The following is an 18,054-nucleotide window of genomic DNA, read 5'->3' on the forward strand; positions in this document are numbered from 1 at the left end:
CTCCAAGAACTCCTTCAGTCAGGTTCCCATGGGTATCTTGTCTCCATACACTTCTAGGAGGAATTCAGATACCTTTTCCACATCTTTCTTATCTGCCATTGCCATGAACTTTACTGTGGCCTTGGCCTGGCCCTTGAGGTGTTCTTCTATGAAGTCCACACTATCTTCTTCAGGTACTCTTAGCACACGCAGAGCCACCTTCACAGACTTGACCCACTCTACCATAACGTCTCTTGGTCTAGTAGGGAAGCCACCGAACTCCGTGACCTTCTGCTCCCATGGGACATAAATAGTAGGGGGTTTCTTAGCTTCTGCTGCCTGTTGGTCTATTACTGCCTTAGCCAGTGATAAGGCTTCTCTCTGTTTGGTTCTAGTTTGTTGTAATGCCTCAGCTTGGTCTGATAATATGCGCTGAAGTTCAGCAAACTGGGCCTGTAGTTCTTCAGTTCCAGTCATAGTAGGGTTCTTGACCAGGCCTGGACAGTGCTACTAGAACTCAACCAGTAAACCAATGGGGTGGACCCTGTGGATAGGATCCTGTTCATGACGTAAATTATGTAAGCAGAAGAATGTAATTCAAGCAAATACACTTTATTAAACAGCAACCAATTTTAAAAAATAAGGAAAAGGTGGGAGAGGTTAAAGGAAAACATGTCACCCCGCTCAGTGGCACAAGGACATCACAACTAGAAGTCTCTGGAATGTAAGGGAAGTTCAATCTGTTCCTCACATGTCCCAGGCCTCCTTCTCAGGCCTTGGCTGTGCTGCAGGGATGCTGAGCGTCGGACACTAGCTCTGGCAGTGGCCACACACCCTCAGGCTCTAGGTGACAGGATCCTTCTTCCCAGGGTCAGCCCACGCCCCCCCTCCCCCCAACCTCCGCATTGGGGTTATGATCCCCCTCCCAGTCTGGCCTGCAAGGCCACTTGGCTGGGGACCTCTCCCTGCGCTGGGACTGCTGCCCAGGGTCCCCCCCTCACATTCTCCAGCTGCTCACCGCACCCAACTCCAGACTGCTCCAGCCCCAGATCCAGCTCCACTCTGCCTCATCACTGATGCTGCTCTGCCTCCAGTGCAGCTCCCAGGGCTGCTTCTCTGGCCCCTCTGGCTCTGGTTGCTTCAATTCTCCTCCCAGCACAGATCTGCTCCTTGGGCTGCTTCTCTGGCTTTTGTTGCTGTGATCTGCTCTGTGGGCTGCTTCCCTGGTTCTCTCTGGCCAACTTGGTCCTGCTCCCCAGCTCAGCTCGGGCCCCTGCTCTCTCTTTAGCTCAGCCCCACTCCTTTCCAGGCAATTCCAGCTCACATGGAGGATGAGACCTCCCTGGCTCCGTCATTAGCCTGCCTGCCTGTCAATCAGGCTGACATGGAGCATTGGCCTCTCCCCATTGCCCCTGGGGAATGTCGGTCTCAGGGTCCTGATTTCCTGTGGACCCTTCCCCTTTCTTGTGGTACTGTGAGCTAGCCAACCAAAACACCCCCCATTGAGTTTTAGTAAGGGCCAGCAGTCCCCTTACACTAGGCATTGAGAACAAAGGGACATCAAAACACTCGACCAAATTTAAAAAAGGAAAAGGAGAACCGCGGAAAAATAGTCTGCAGGAGAGCTACGTTTGATTACTGCAGTCTCAGATCTGAGCTGATAGAACAGGGGAAACACAGTGCTAAGTCCTGGAAGCAGAGTCTCTTCTCTGGTTCAACAGGAGCCTGTCCAGCTGAAAGATCCTACCTATTCAGAGAGCAGTTGGCTGCATCTTATATGAGTGCATGTCTAAATAAAATGTTTAGGGTGTTATTGATAAGACTCTCGTGGGCTGGATCTGAATTCTGTGTCAGGTTCCTGGATTCTGCACCACTCAGGCATGGCAGACTGAAAATTCTGTGGTATTGTTATATAATTTTAAGATGTAGATTTTTAATTCATGAAGTATGAAATTAAATGATACAATCAGTATAGTAGGCCCTTTGTTATTTATTTTGATATTACACTTAAGGCTGCATGTCTGTCACGGACATCACGGAAGTCCTAGATTCCATGACTTTCCGTGACCTCCGTGATTTCTGCAGCAGCCAGTGCTGGCTCAGGGTCTGCCCGAGTCGGGCAGCCCCTGGGCCAGCAGCAGCAGTTTGGGTGTGTGGGAAGAGGCTCAGGGCTGGGGTGGGGTGGGGGCTCCCTGACTCCCACTGGCATGTCCCTGTAGCTCCTAGTGGGAGGGGCCAGGGGCTCTGTGTGCTGCTCACAAAGGCCACCCGCGCATCTCCCATTGGCTGTGGTTCCCGGCCAATAGGAGTCGTGGAGCCAGCGCTTGTGGTGGGAGCAGCGCATGGAGCCCCCTTGGCCGTCCCTCCTCCTAGGAGCTGCAGTGACATGCCAGCTGGAGCCAGGTAGGGAGCCTGCCAGCCCCGCCAACCTTCCCCTGCCTCAGCACCAGCAATGGTCCCGGGCCACCGCCCGCCTCCTCCCCAGCACCAGCGGGGGTCCTGGGTGACCCCCCCCCAGCACTCACGGTGCTCCCCAGACTGCCCCTCCCCAGTGCACCTGCAGCCCCCCCCCCCCGGCCCAAGTTTTAGTTATGATTATATAGTAAAAGTCATGTACAGGTCACGAGCCATGAATTTTTGTTTACTGCCCATAACCTGTCCATGACTTTTACTAAATACCCGTGAGTAAAATGTAGCCTTAATTACACTTAATATATTTATACCATCCCTGATGCTCAGATTCAAAATTCCAAACGCTTATATTGAAAATGCTTAATTGTATTATCTAAATTGTCCGGGTTCAGGTTGGTGATTTTGAGAAGGGGTTTTTGGCACCTGAGGAAGCATTGGAGACAGCTTGAAACTGTGGGATAAGAACAGTTGTAGGATGAGGTGGATGTTTCTGTTAAAAAGCTCAACCCTGAAACTGTTGACATGAGTCATCCTTACTGAGCTGAAGAGAGCAGTTAGCGTCTCTCAGAGCTATTGTTTCAGGCTGTTTGCAGACTCAGGAAGACAACACTATTCCAATTTACACTTATTTAGTGTTTCTGAGATTTTCTTCACAAGTACAAGTGCTAGAAACATATTTTAACAGAACAAAAACTGAGATTCATAAGTACAATTCTCTAGTAGAGTTGGGCAACTTATTTTGGACAAAACTCTTTTCCAACAAAAAAACACAAAGATTTGGGTTGACCACAATAATTCGCAAATTTGGGTTGAGGAAAAATTGGGTTGGGGAGAAAAAAAAGAAAACGCAGAAAAAAAAGAAAAAATCAAAATGTAATGCTTTGATACTTTTTAAAATATTTTGAGTTTTCAATTTGAAACACCTTTCTGATTTGAATCTTACTGCAGTTTTATTTTCAAAAAAGCATCCCCCCAAATGAAATAAAACATTTTGTTTAACCCAAACCAATTTATGTTATTTTTTACTTTTTTGGTTCACTAAAAAGTTAAAAAAATGTTTTGGGTTGCTCTCTGTCAAATTCAACTCCTCACAGTGGCATCTTTGCTCTTCTCCATACCCACATAATCCTCATCTCTTTTAGTATGTGGGTTCTCCCTCACCCAGCCAATACAGGGAGATAACAATAAAGAGAAGGTAGCTCCATTAGAAGTAGACCCTTTAAATATTATCCTTTGTTGCTCAGGGCCCCTATGAGAGATGAAGATTTTAGGCACTCTAAATAAATGCCACCTTTCACACAGGACCAATTGGAGGTGAGATGAAATGTAAACATTTTTCCAGTAAATGGGGGAAAAAAAGACAGTAATTGAAATAAGGTCATGTTCATTTACCAGAGACTACCACTACCAAATGCTGATAGCGTTTAACGTGATTCCATATTTGTGATTTTCTTATTGTGGAATTCCATTAGTTTGCAACAAACTATGGGTATAGGTAGAGCAGCTTGTTTAAGAATTATAATTATACACTTCAGGTTTCAGAGTAGCAGCCATGTTAGTCTGTATCCTCAAAAAGAAAAGGAGGACTTGTGGCACCTTAGAGACTAACAAATTTATTTGAGCATAAGCTTTCGTGAGCTACAGCTCACCTCATCGGATGCAGTCTTATAATTCTTCTGCTTCTTTTAATGGTCAGGGAAGCTCTTTTTAAAAAAGAAAACCAACCAACTAACCACCACCACCACAATAACAAAAAAACAAAACAAAACAAAACAAAAAACCAAAAAAAACCCCAGAGGGCAGAAGAAGAATCAATACCCAAAGGGCATAGTCTGAATTTGCCAAACCAATCAGGCTTCATTGTATCATCCACTGAAGGCTAGCTACTCACAACAAATTTTTGGGTGGCCTCAGAGTGTGGCCACCAACTCTTGCTGATATTTTTTCTAGAATACTTAATTAACTTTAGGAAAAATAAATACATATGCACATATACATGTCCAAATCATTGTAATTTATTTATGTAGGTTTTTTTTTACCAACTCAGTAATAAAAAAAAAAAATGTACAGACTTCTCTATTCTTTACTGGACCTAAACAGAATAGAAACATAAATAAGGTGCTTTGCATGTTCTTGTCTTTTTTCTTTTGTTTCTTTTGCTTTTCTGGTTGCTTTTTTAAAAAACTTGCTGGTTAACAAACATATATATATCACTTTTAACAACAGACTTACGCAGCCCCGGCAAGCCTGGGGACAAAGTAAGCCCTGGATGGGGAGGTGGGTACAGAGGCAGCAGGGGCTAGGGGTGATGGGGCACTGGGGGATGCAACGGGAGCCAGGGGTGATGGAGGGGTGAACTCAAGGCCAGAGCCTGCTACCGCACGGCTAGCAAATGGAGCCTGAAGCCCCGTGACTGGAGCCTGCCACCCGCCACCCCAGGGCTGAAGCCTGACCCCACCACCCCTGGGAAGGTGGGGAACTCACACTTGTTGTCTGTTCCTCCAGCTTTTGTGTTTCCAGAGCGGGGCAGGGCTCAATCACTGCTGGCGGCCCTGGGGGAGGGTCCACTGCTTTTCCCCTGCCCCATCACTGCCCAAGAGGCTGTGGCCACAAGAAAAGCCCCTGGTGGCCACCACGGTGGCCGCATTTGAGAAACGCTGACTAAGCCTGATGTGGCTCTCCGAGTTTAAACAAAGGGCAGAATTGCCAACCCCAGGAATTCAAAAATAGAATACAAACCAAAATAAAAACCATGGGACTTATTTCCATTGTGAAATGCACATAAGACCTCCTTGGTTCCCACCCCATCTCCATAGCATCCCTGCCAGTGATATCCTGAAAGGAGCAAAAAAGTTAGGAATACCATGTGATAGAGATAGTGCTGCACTCCATTTGCCAATAGGAAATTGCTGTTCCAGCCTCGGCAGAATTGATCCTATCTTTTCATCAGCAGCCAGCCCTTCTTTAAGTTTTATGGGGAGTGTTTTAGGCTAGATCTGTCATCCTGGAGGGCTAAACCCACTTTAAGGCCCCAATCCTGCAATGGGATCTCTCCATGGCAGACTTCTGTGCCCACTTGTTGCAGGAGTAGGTCCTTAGTCCTGCCTGCAGGTATTTAATTTGTTGTTTCACTAGGGGGAGCACCTTAAGCACTCTGCAGCAGGTAGAAGAATCTGCTTGCTCTGCAATATGAATGGCTCATGTGGAAGGTTAGAGAAGGCTGCTTTTCCCAAGGACTAGCACCAAATATATGTCATAGTTTAGACTTGTCCAAGGAAAATCTTCTGTTGCATGTGTTATTTTTGTGTTATTTCTATATCAGAAACATGCATCCTGTTGCAAATGTACATTGCCCTTCAGGGCCATCTAGTAAGAACTGGTTTCAGAGTGGGCTTTAGCCCATGAAAGCTTATGTTAGTCTCTAAGGTGCCACAAGTACTCCTCGGTTTTTTTGCTAGTAAGAACTGTATCCTGTCATAACTGTATCCTGTCATTGCAATCTATAACCCACATCCTGCAGACACGTGCTCAGCTTTATGTAGGTGAGTAGTCCCTTTCATTTCAAGGAGCAGTTCTGTCCCACTCACTCCAAGTGCCTCCAGGAGAGGCTGCTTTTGAGAGAAGTGACCAGAAGTGAAGTGACTAGAAGGGGGCAAGTAGTCCCCGCACTTTCCTCTACTGTACTGACTGGGATTTGGAAATTGCTCCTGTCCCAGGAGCCGGGCTGAGGTGCAGTAACAATTACAAGCAAAGCGTCCAGTTAATCAGCAACAATTCCAGTGGGCTGTGGGCTTCCTCCTCAGCCTCCCGCAGGCCAGCCTTGCAGAGGGCACCAAAGCGCCCCGCGGGGGTGGTGACAGCGGGACTCGCCCTGGGGATTTAGCACAGAGAGAGCTGCGCACAGTTCACCCCGCACTATTGTCGCCGCGTCCGCTGCTAGGGCCCCTCTCCTCCGCCCCCGGTGTCTCCGCGCTGCCCAGCGCCCTGCGGGGAGCGGGGGATGCCGCTCCCCGTCAGCTTGTGGCCTCACTGGTGAAGGGTGCTGCTGCAGCCGCCCCTCACCGTGGCCTCCCTGGGGGCGGGGGCGGCTGCTGCCCTTTGCCCAGCGTGGGGCGGGAGCGGCGACTGTGGGCGGGGGCGGGCGAGGTGCCACCGCGCCCGCTCGGGTTCCTGGGGCAAGCCCCAGCTCCTGAGGACGAAGTCCCCTCGCCTCCCCTGTGGGGGGGGGGGGAGGGGGGGCTGCCATCACGTGTGCGTCCTCCCCTCCTCCCTCCGCAGCAGCAGCCGCCTCAGCCCCGCTCCCTTTGTTGTAGCCGGAGCGGTGGCAGCGGCGCTGGTGGGCGCAGCGCACAAAGGAGCGAGCGGCCGCGGCGAGGGAGCGCAGCGGCTGCCGGGGGCGCAGGGACGCGCCGGGGGAGCCGGGAGGCGCGCGGGGGCGGCGCGGGCCGGCGGCGCCGGGTCTCTCTGGCGGTCCCGGCGGGGATGCTGAGGGCTGGCTCCGGCCCGGCGGAGAAGGGACGGTCCCTGCAGGGCAGCGCTGCCGCCGGCTCCGATTGATGCCCTGGGCCTGCCGCTCCCAGCCGCCGCCGCCACCATCCCGCTGCCGCTGCCCCCCCGCCATGGTGGCGGAGAGCCCGGCCGCCGCCCGGCCGCTGCCGGGCCCCCCCCGGGCGTGGTGCTTCACCTCGGTGATCCTGGCGTTCGCCCTCGCCGCCCTGCCCCCCGGCCGCGCCTCCAACCTGCTGCCCGGCGGCGAGTGCCAGGGCGGCGGCAAGGGGAAAGGCATCAACTGCTCAGGTAATGCCCCGGCAGCGGCCGGCTCCCCCGCGGCGCGGCCCCGGGCCACACGCCGCCCCTCGCACGTGCCGGGCTGGGGGCTGCGAGCCTGTGCCCACTGCGGGCCTGCCTGTGCCCATCGTGTTTACACGGCAGCGTGGAGCCGGGGTGGGAACGGGGCCGCACGCTGCCACTTCCTCGCTCCTGCCCTACGTGCTGCTGAAAACAAAGAGCCCGGGCTCCGGTTCAGGCTGTCCGGGGCTTGGTCCCAGACGCGATTTGCGGGTAACCTGAAAAGGAGGAGAAATTTTCTCCTCCATCGGACAAAATGGGCTTCCTTAGAGAAAGAAAGGAGTTTGTGATGTGTGGACCTTTTGATTTCTTTCTGTCTGTTGGTTGTGGGCATCGGCAGGTGCATGTCAATCGCACCCCCCCCCCCATCTTAACCTCTAATCTTTTATTCCACTTCCTCGGTCCTGTTTAAGAAAGGGGGGGGGGGTTAAATCCCAGAGGAGCCCACGTGACTGTAACCTATTAAAACAGTCACACTGAATATTCTTATATCTGCTTCTCTGTGTTTATAAATACAGTCCAAATACAGAGCCCTTATCCCCTTCAGCTGGTTGCTATGTAGATTCATTGTTGTTCTGATGATTGTTGTGGATGCTCCACTGTATCCACAGAAGCATTTCCAGGTCGTTCCTTATTTGAGCCACGGTAGAGGAATACTTTCTGACATCTGCTCATGCCAAACATATATGTGCACTATCATTTTAAAGTAGAATATAAATCCTTTTTCAATTTAGATGGATTTATGAGTATAAGGGATCGCTATTTTCATAATTCTTTCGGGACATTGAACAAGTAGAAGAAAGTAGCAATATCAATGTTATAATTGGTTTTGAATACTTTAAAATGTTTGTCTTCCTCAGTAATATTTTGATAAAATAATTTTAGTTTTTCCTTATTACAATTAGCTGTGTGTGTTGAACTTCTTTTAAAATCACAGATTAATTACACTAGAATGATCACTAGTAGAAGTGTTGCAAAGTGGTTGTCCGAGGTGATGAGCATTTCCTGTGAGGTGCTAAGTGCCCTCTATTCCCATTGTTTTTGATGAGAGTTGAAGGTAATTTGTACTTTGGAGGTGGCTATCTGCACTTTTTAGAATGGGGTCCTTATGCAGTATAGCAGTTTTGAAATAATTTCAGCAACAATTTCCCTTTTAGTATATGACATTTAAATTGTATAATGTTGGCTAATGCTGGCTATCAAATTTACCACCTAGCAAACCATGTCAAAATAATTTTGCAATATAATAAATCTCATCACTGCTTGTTTGCTCTTAATTTTAGCTCATCTTGACATCTAATATGTTGCTGTGTTGTACCAAACTACTACTTTTCTATTCCTGCTTGACTTTTTTTATTCTGTTTGCATAAATGTGATGGTTATTTTAAAAGGAAGGTTAATAGGTTACTGTGTCACTAGCATTAGTGGCTTACCCAACAGAGACATGTGGGTCATTAGACCACAGTATATGCATAAATCAACGAGGTTAACTATGAATGCTCAGTGAAGTATTTGAGGAAGTTGCTAAGGCAATGTGGAAACCATGTATATTATTATTCTTCTACATAAACGATCTTCCAAATAGCATTTTTAAACCCAGAAACTGAGAGAAAACTATGTGCTGTCTCAAAGCTATTCAGAATGATACAATTCTAGTTAAAACAGGCAGAGGTAGTTCTAATACTATATAAGTATACATGTCATGCATTGATTTTTAGCATAGCTTTAAAAGATGAAATAATTGTTTTATTTAAAAAAAACCTATTCAATTTTTCTGTATTAACCATACTGTGAGGGACTATGGGAGAATATTAAGAGGAAAATTTGTCGCAGTGAGTTTCTGTTATGTAAATCTGCATAATTCTCTTAATTTTTAGTGGATAAGCTTCTCCTAGCATAAGATAAGCTTACTGCATATTTACATATTATGGTCCAGATCCCCCGCTGGCATAAATTGACATGGCTCCATTCATAGTGGAGCTTCATTATATTTACTATCTGGTACCACTTTATTAACCAAAAATTAAGGTAAAACATTGAGAACTCTTCTTCAAATCTACAGAACTGTATAGATTGCTTTTGTATCTATCTATATTTGGAAGAAACAGAATGGATGGCTCTTAATTATTATTATTAGTATTATTATTTCTCTCAGCCTCATGCTGACATCAGACCTTATCCGCTGCTCTGGAGCAGTTTCTTAAACTTTTTGACCAGATGCTGCTTTTGCAGCGTCTTATCACCAGCAGATAAAGCATCTTCCGGTGAAATCTTTGCCAGTCCTACTGTATATCTGGAATTAACTATTGTGAAGTGCTGAACTCCCCTTCCTCACCCCTTGAATATTCTGTTCAAGAAATTGTCCATAATACATCGCCCATGCAAAAGCTCATTAAAAGAATGCAGGGTTGCAAAGTGAAGAACACAAAAGTTAGGAAACATCAAAATTAAGGTAGTTTGTGAAACCTTATTTGTCTTCATTCTAAATTCTTTCCTTTCTTCATAAGCATTACAGCAGTGGTTCTCATCCAAGGGTATGCAGAAGTCTTCCAGGGGGTACATCAACTCATCTAGGTATTTGCCTAGTTTTACAGCAGGCTACATAAAAAAGCACGAACAAAGTCAGTATAAACTAAAATTTCATACACACAAAATGAGAAAGTAAACAATTTTTCTATAATAGCATGCGGTGACACTTTTACATTTTTATGTCTGATTTTGTAAGTAAGTAGTTTTTAAGTGAGGTGAAACTTGGGGTACGCAAGACAAATCAGGCTCCTGAAAGGGGTACAGTAGTCTGGAAAGATTGAGAACCACTGCATTACAGTACGGTCTTTAGTTATGTGGTAACATAGTCACATCATCACTGAACTACTTTCTGTGAGTAAGTAGTTCACTTTGCTGCTCCTTTACAGTAGTATTTACTGGACTTATATATATGGGGTCTTATTCTGGCTTTATGTAACCATGCATACCATTTTTTGATTAGACCAAATATCTCCTTTGTGGCTCAGAGGGCACGTACTCTGCCCAAGGTTTTGACTTTCTGATATATAAAATGGGTGGTATTATACCTTCATGTAGGTTGTTGATGACTGACTGAGGCCAAGGAAAAAATAAGGACAATTTCCCTTATACAGGATTCCCTTTCTGTTAAATGTAGGGGAGCATGAATATTTACATAAGAATAACTTCACTGGATAGAAGGGTTCTAGAAGTGTAAAGTAACTAGGAACCATGGCTGGTGGAAGGGGATTCAATCAAGTGATGATGAAAAGTTTGAACCTTATCTGGAAAGAAGTATGGAGCCAGTGAGGAGACTTGTGTGTGGATGACATGGTCACAGCAGCAGGAGCGGAGAATTACTTTAGTTGTTGAATATATGGAGAGAGGTGAGGGTAAAAGTGGTCATTGTCACTAACACTAGTGTTGTGTGCTGGTATCGGTGATGAAGGGCAGTCTTCATGAGACACTCTCTATTAAGATGAGATCCACTCCACACTATGAAGAATTGACTCAAATTTTTTCATAGTGTGGATCCCATCTTAACAGAGTGAGTATCCCATGAACCCTTCACCTCTCACTCAGGATCATACAACATCCATTTGTCAGTACATTCAGTACATATAACGTGTCTGATTATATTTACACATTAAATACCTTTATATAATGTATATGAATGTTGTCCTTAGTTTGACATTAACCTTCTTTCCCACCCTTTGTATGTTGACTATCTTTGGGGGAAGTAAAAAAATCCTGGACCATTGTGATTGAATGCTGTATCCACCTCCCTTACCTGTCACCTTTCATCTTCTTAGACTGTAAGCTCCTTGAACCATGGACTATCTTTTACTATGAGATTGCACTTTACAAAGCACCATGGCCCCAGACCTTAGCTGGAGCCTTTGGGCACTATTATTATAAATAATAAATAATATTAATCACTATAGCAATTGCTTACATGGAAAATAGTAGAAAAGTGCTTTTGATGTATTTTTAACTCTGTACTGAAACTTATGTTTTGTCTTCTTGAAAAAGCTAAGCACACCTTCTGCTTTTGCTCTTTCCCCTTCCATTTGATTTGTCCTTCTCTCACCCCTTCTTCTCTGCCACAAGGACCTTCTCTCTTGTGCTCCTCTGCACATTCTTTGCCTGATTCTCTTCTCCCCTGAATTTCTCTTTCCATGGATGGCTCTAGTCCTATTTGCAGCTTATGGTTCCTTTTCCCTTTAGCAGCTCCTGCTGGTTGGACCCCTTCCTCCCCCATTTCCTATACTCCTCTTCTTATGTAGCAGCAGCCCATAGTGGAGGCAACCAGGCTGGCTCCTCATTGCCACATCCAGGCTCTTCTCCATCCACTATAGCTATAACTAAGACCGTATGGCTTGCCAGGTCTCTGTGGACCATCAGCAAGTGGCTCATGGTTTGAGAACGTGTGATGCAGGGAATTTCAGGAATGAGGCTGAATCAAAATTGGCAGCAGAATACTTTAAATCCACAGCCTCGATGGGAGCTTTCTCTGAAGTGGTTTTACACAAAGGATCGGGCTGTGAGAGAGAAAGAATCTGAATCTTGCTCCCCTCCTCTCCATCATATTCTAAACTACATCTTGTTAAACATTGATAAACCTATTGTGGAAGAAAACAAATACAAATGAGTTTACCATATGGGAACAAGATAGCTGGTAAAGAAAATTGTGAAGTTTGGGGTAGATTATTAAACTAGGAGTTGAAGCAAAGGAAAAAACACTCTCACCAAAGAGAACTCAGGCTGGACCATAAATCTACTTGTAATTGAAGAAAATAGTGAACTTGCACTACTGAACAGAGGACAATGGAAAGAACTAAGGTCAGGGAAGGGAAACACAAGAAACAGAGGTGCAGAAATTAGACAACATTGAAGTACAGAAACTTATAGATGCTAAAAATAAAAGACCTGTTAGATCAGACATTGAAAACTTTATCAGACACCTATTAGCCTGAGGAATAAACTCACTCACCAGAGACTGGTGCAAAAGGTGAGGCTTGAATAAGCACTGTACAGGTATATGAACTAGTGAAAAGCCCTGCCTTTCCCCAACTGCTGGGAATGGGAAGGGTGCTGGGATTCCTATCAGAGTTCTATTTCTGTCCTTGTTTGGATGCTTCATCTTTTATATCTACCTTTGGCTAAACATTGTCTGATAAACTTAGTAGCCACCAGAACTTCCTCTGGCTGCTGGAAAGCAGGAGAATCTTTCTATCTTTCTGATTCTCCTTTCCCACCATAAAGCCTCCTAGCTGCTGTGAGACTGTGTATCTTCATGATTCTATTCCTCTCCCAGCCTTATGGCGGCTGCTCCCTGCAAAAAGATTTGACAGTTATGTGTGGGTAATAAGAATATCCAGAGTTAAAATAGTAAGTATTAAAAAGAAAATAAACAAGAGCTTTGGTAGGGTTACAGACCCTTAAACTTTGGGGCATAAACCAACCTCAAACTCTTGGGGATGAGGAAAAAACTTTCCTAGGGGGTGGTTTATCCCATAACTGCCACTTGCAGGATTTCTTACTCTGCGCATCTGGAGGTATATCTGCATTAGGCAAAAAGGTGTGTGTAACGGGTAGCAGGCCCACCACCGTGGCACCTCCTGCTGGTTGCTCCAGGAATTAGCTCTGTCCAGCTGTGGAGCACCCTCTGCAGGTGGTGTCCCACCCATTGCTTGCTAAGCTGTGCTGTCTGAGACCCGCGTTGCTCTCTGGCTTGCGGCATCCTCTTCTGGACACAGCCCTCCAGCTGTGCCCCACTTGTTTCTCTCCCCTTCTGCAGGTATCTGCCATCCTCACTCTGCACCTGCCCTCGTGGCCAACTGCAGCTCCTAAGTCTAGCCCCTTGCCTCAGAGGCAAGCCACAGTATGTATCGGGCCATGCTCCTCCACGGCCTGGTGCAGGCCAACCCACTACTCTGAGTCCCAATCCAGGGACCCTCTGGAGGCAGCCATGTCCTGCCCTTCTTCTCTTCCCTCTACTGCTCGTGCTTCCTGGGACACTTCCCTTTGGCCCTTGCACCTTCTTGGCCCTTTCTTTCAGGGGCCTCATCCTGGCAGGTATCAAGCTGGAGATTTCCCTCTGCTCCCCTGAACCTGCCAAGCGCTGCTCTATCTAAGGTGCTATCCCTGGAAGCTAGTCCTCCTCCCTTGCTTGTCAGAGAGAGACTGCTGTCTCCTCTGCTTTGCAGCCTTTATATTGGGCCCAGCCTGGCTCTGATTGGCTGCTTCCAAGCCTTCTTTGATTGGCTGGGTTCTGCTATTAACCTTTTGTCTGCCAAAGTGGGGCAACTGCCCCACTACAGTGTGCTTTTTGAAATACGATAGCTCAAGTTTTAATATACTAGTGTACCCAGGCCAAATTGTAGTTTTAGGATTCATCTGAAACAAAGGTACAAAATGCCTTGTCCACACTAAGCTTTAATCATGTTACTGATCACACGTTAGCTATCGTAGTTTAAAAACACTCTTCGCCCAGTGTGGCAGGACCTAGTACTCACCTCTTTGTGTCTGTTGACATGGTTAAAAAAATGGTGTACTTTTAAAATCGAGTTTAAGTTGATTGAGTTAACTCTCTTGAAGAACACTTTTTTGCCTATGTAGACAAACTTTCTCAGAGACAATATACTGGACTAGGTGTACCAGTGGTCTGATCCAGGAGAGCATTACCTATGTTCCCGGGAATCAACATTTAACACACAATCTCGCTAATAAACAGGATTAAAGGGAGGGAGTAGATCTAACTTCTAAAATAAATGCTGTATCCTCAGTCATTTAGGTTACTTGGCTATTATAGTGATGAATGCTATAAAATAAAACAAATACAGATATAAGGAAAATAAGATTATGGAAATGACATAAATAAAAAAATCACAGTAACAGATATAAATATTGTTTTTGTTTAATATGATTTTTAGAACCAAAGTATCCTCTTAAGACAAATTTTTGTATCCTTTAAAAATAATTAGGGGATGATTAAAGTGGAGTGGAAGACGTTTCAGATTTTGAATAAAGATTTTGAATCAGGTCTCATTACTGAGAATGATGGGGAAATTCCTATTCCATTTATCAAAGGTTATCAAAATGTAGCCCTGACAGAGATAGAAGTTTTAAAAGGCATAGATGATGGAAAAAACTGAGAAACTTGACTGTAATATGTTTCTAGCACCAGATAACATTCATCTGAGTTCAGAAGGAGCTAATAATATATAGTTGTGCTACTAACAAAGATATATCCTTAAAAACAGCAACTAATTTTAGGGATTGGATGGAGGCCAGGTTGGTTATCATCTTGAGAATAAAAAGGAGCAAAATTTGCTCATGGAAATTATAGCCAAGAGGATGTTACTTCTGTATCATATAATACCATAGTTATAATTCCCATTAAGGAGAGAATAATAAATGTCTTTATTATTGAACAATGTAACATTTTTATTGTTGTTGATGTAAGGATAAATAAATTGTGCCTGTAATCTGTTAGCTTTCTTTCAGAGTTGACAGAATAGTGGATAAAGGGAAGAGTGAATACAGTTTATTTGGCCTTTTAAAAAGCTTTTTACAAGTCCCTCAGATAATAATATTGATGATTATTCAGGTTTTTAATACAAAATAAATATAATTAAATAAGCACGTAATCATGCAGTACTGACAGGAAGGTAGATTTGCCTTTTCTCCAGAAGCAGATTATCTGGCTCCATCACTGATCAGTCAGCAAGTAGCGTTGCTGACATTGCCACCCCATGATGAGATCTTGGAGCAGTTCCACAGGTCAGAGCAGTGGTGCCCATGATACCAATGGTTGCAAAATGGTTATTGTGTCAATCTCCTGTTCTCAGTTTAGAATAACTTTCTGTAACTTTTATCTTCTGAGCTGACATTTCTAGGCATGCCTTTGTTTTTGGGGAAAGTTTGTACAAAAACAGTCTAACTGTTTTTGAGTACAAGGAAAGTTGAAAAGAATTATTTTCCCTATTATAAGGCTTATTATGATTGTGCTGAAGCCCTTTCGTCAGTCCCTGCAGATCTGATGAGGTGAGAAAGGGTTGCGGAGGACTGTTCTGCACTTTGCAGGTGTGAGTACCCCTTTATGGAAAAAGGTCTGTAAAATTCACTAAGGTTCTCTATAAATTACTCTAAATAAATGCATTAAATGATGTAAATAGTGCTATATAAGATAAAAAAAATTATGGCTGCTACTGAAAATAATCAAAATAATCCTGTACAATTAAATATTCCTACTATAAAAATCTGTACATTGGTTTAAAAATTCTCATAGGGAATAAATATAAATGTATAACTTCTATTAACTCTATAGAACTTTTCTGTAGGGGCTGCTCTGATGCCCTGCGGGGTTCTGCAACACTAATCTTGAGAGAGAGCCTCTGTCTTGGGGAACTTCTTCAAGTACGTGAGACAGGGCATTTTGGTGGTGTTTAGTAAATTTGTTCAGACCATCACATTTACATGTGCTGTTTTTTGCAAGTCAATAGAGTTTGAAATTTGTGGATAATGCAGCTCTTTTATAAAAGTATTTTCTTCCTTTGCCACCTTGTTTCTTTCAGAAAAATATAAGAAACTCCACATAAAAAACAGGCTAAGAGAATTTTTCTGCTGAAGTGGGGAGTAGCATATCAGTGACATCCTTTGAGCAGCTGGTCTAGTAATAGGAAGTTCTTGCTTACTTAGCTATATCCCGGAACATCCTGGCTAGAGGATGCTAGCACCAACAGTACTGGAGGTTGCTGAAACATTTGTCCATGCATTGTTGTGGTGGTTTTTATTCCCTTTAAGATACCAAATTAATGGGGTATTGATAGCACCACTCTGTTCTGTAAATTTTCTGTGATGCTGTGTTCTAAAGTGATGCTGTGAGGAGTCAGTGTTCTGCTAATCTTTACAGGATTTATTTTAAAATAATTTAAATATGTTTTTAATTTTTTGAGTTAACTGATAAGTACAGAAAAGTCGTGCTCTCCTATTAGTAACCTCTGTAGCGTGTTAGTTAGATCAACGGTCCTATATCAGGGGAGCTGTGTTAGTCTGGATCTGTAAAAGCGGCAAAGAGTCCTATGGCACCTTATAGACTAACAGACGTATTGGAGCATAAGCTTTCGTGGGTCAGTACCCACTTCGTCAGATGCATGACAGTCCTATAGTTCTTAAAGTTACTAGTTTAATGCAATAGGAAACTGGTTTACACACAGAGTATGTCTACACTGCAATGTAAGCCCAGGGTTAGTGGTACTTGAGTCAGCTAACCCATGTTGAGGAACACAGGGCTTGTTCATCTACATTGTTTTTTAAGCCTATCTAAAGACTTTTCTAACCTGTGCTTGAACCTGGCGCTCTGGTGTCCACACTGCAATGGGCAGACCCAAGTCAAACTAACGATATCCCAGAGTTCCTGGCAGCAACCCAAAATGTGGCCACGCTAGCCCTAGGACCATGAATCACTTTGGGAAAATTTTACTGCCTGCCCTGTACGTTACAGGAAGTTTGAACAGCCCGCCAACACTAGAGATGAGCCATTTCCCCCTGAATGGACCTATGACAGTGAGGGGATGCTGGATCAGTACCCTCAGCCAGAAAGGGCAGCTACTGCTGCAGGAGCTGGTTGCACTTGGGTAGCAAAAGTAAGGGATGCTTTGTGTTCTCACATTATGGACTTGCATGGTCCAATGGAAGAGGAGGAATAGTACCAGTATAAATGTGCTTGTGGGGGAAAGTGGCTCATTAATTTTTTTTGGGGGGAGGCACTGCTTGGGAGGGGTGTGAGCTTGATTGCAGTGTAAGTGTGAATAACATAATGAATAATGGATGTGAATGTGGGAGGGGCAACCCAGGTTTACAGATGGAATTTATTGAAATGTGAATTGCTATACCTAACTAAACAGAGGAATACTATTTGCTTACTAATATTTAATTGCTCCTGACCATGCTTTTAGTTTTATTATCTCAAATCATGATTGTCTGATATGATGCAGTGATAGCAATAAATGTTCTTGAAAACATAACACATTTCATTTGCAAACATGTCTTAAAATAGTACAGCACTCACAGTGTTGGGCAGGCTAGCTCCCATTTCAAAATCACCCAAACAAAAAAAGAGCGGGAAATAGTGAATACCTGACAAAATCCCCTTGCTGATGCATGTCCGCTGTCCCCACGTTCTCCTTTCCCTCCTTTCCACATTTCCCCCTCACTTGGGGGCAGAGGAGAAGTGGGAGGTGTCCAGTGGAGAGGGCTTGAAGAAGGAAGGGTACATGGGGTGTTGTTGCCATGCCCAGCTGCTCATGAGTTCTGAATGCATGTGCCAGTTGTCCAAGCCACTGCTGGAGTGAAGGTATGTTGCATGGTGATCGTGCCATGGTGTGGGGGATGCAGCAGGAGACGGTGCTCTTGCAGCCATCATGGACAGGAATTACTGAAGTAGTTCTCTCTGTTGACCTCTATCCTCCTTCCTCAGCCACAGTTCCTTTTTCAGGAACTGCTTTGCAAGTGCTTGCTCCCTCGCTGAAACCCTGTCCTCCACCTGGCAGCAAGCCTCAGCCTTTCCTCTTGCCTGTCAGCATGCCATTGTTCCAGTCTTTTGTTGCTTTGCTTCTGGTACTGGGCCTTCTGATCTTGACTATAAATTCATCACAGAAACGCTTCTGTTTGGAACCATGCATGATGGCTCATTGAGTTCCTGCAGAACAGCAGGCAGTATTAGTTGAAGAGCCTGAGATAGACAAGAAACAGGGGATTATTGTCTGAAGCTGTTCAGTGGGGGAGCACAGAATTAATTATTGT

The 18,054-nt window shown here is 44.7% G+C and overlaps 1 protein-coding gene across 1 annotated transcript in view; it reads left to right on the top strand.

Moving 5' to 3' along the window:
- Nucleotides 1-6,574: 6,574 nt before the first annotated feature.
- TMEFF1 (transmembrane protein with EGF like and two follistatin like domains 1) overlaps nt 6,575-18,054 on the top strand; it is a 224,807-nt gene continuing 213,327 nt past the window's right edge. Inside the window, exon 1 of the mRNA XM_073332493.1 lies at nt 6,575-7,188. Coding sequence (XP_073188594.1) covers nt 6,948-7,188 — 241 coding nt within the window. The 5' untranslated portion in view covers nt 6,575-6,947. The remainder of the gene's footprint in view (nt 7,189-18,054) is intronic.

This window comes from Lepidochelys kempii, chromosome 2, assembly GCF_965140265.1.
Source record: "Lepidochelys kempii isolate rLepKem1 chromosome 2, rLepKem1.hap2, whole genome shotgun sequence".
Lineage (NCBI taxonomy): Eukaryota > Metazoa > Chordata > Testudines > Cheloniidae > Lepidochelys > Lepidochelys kempii.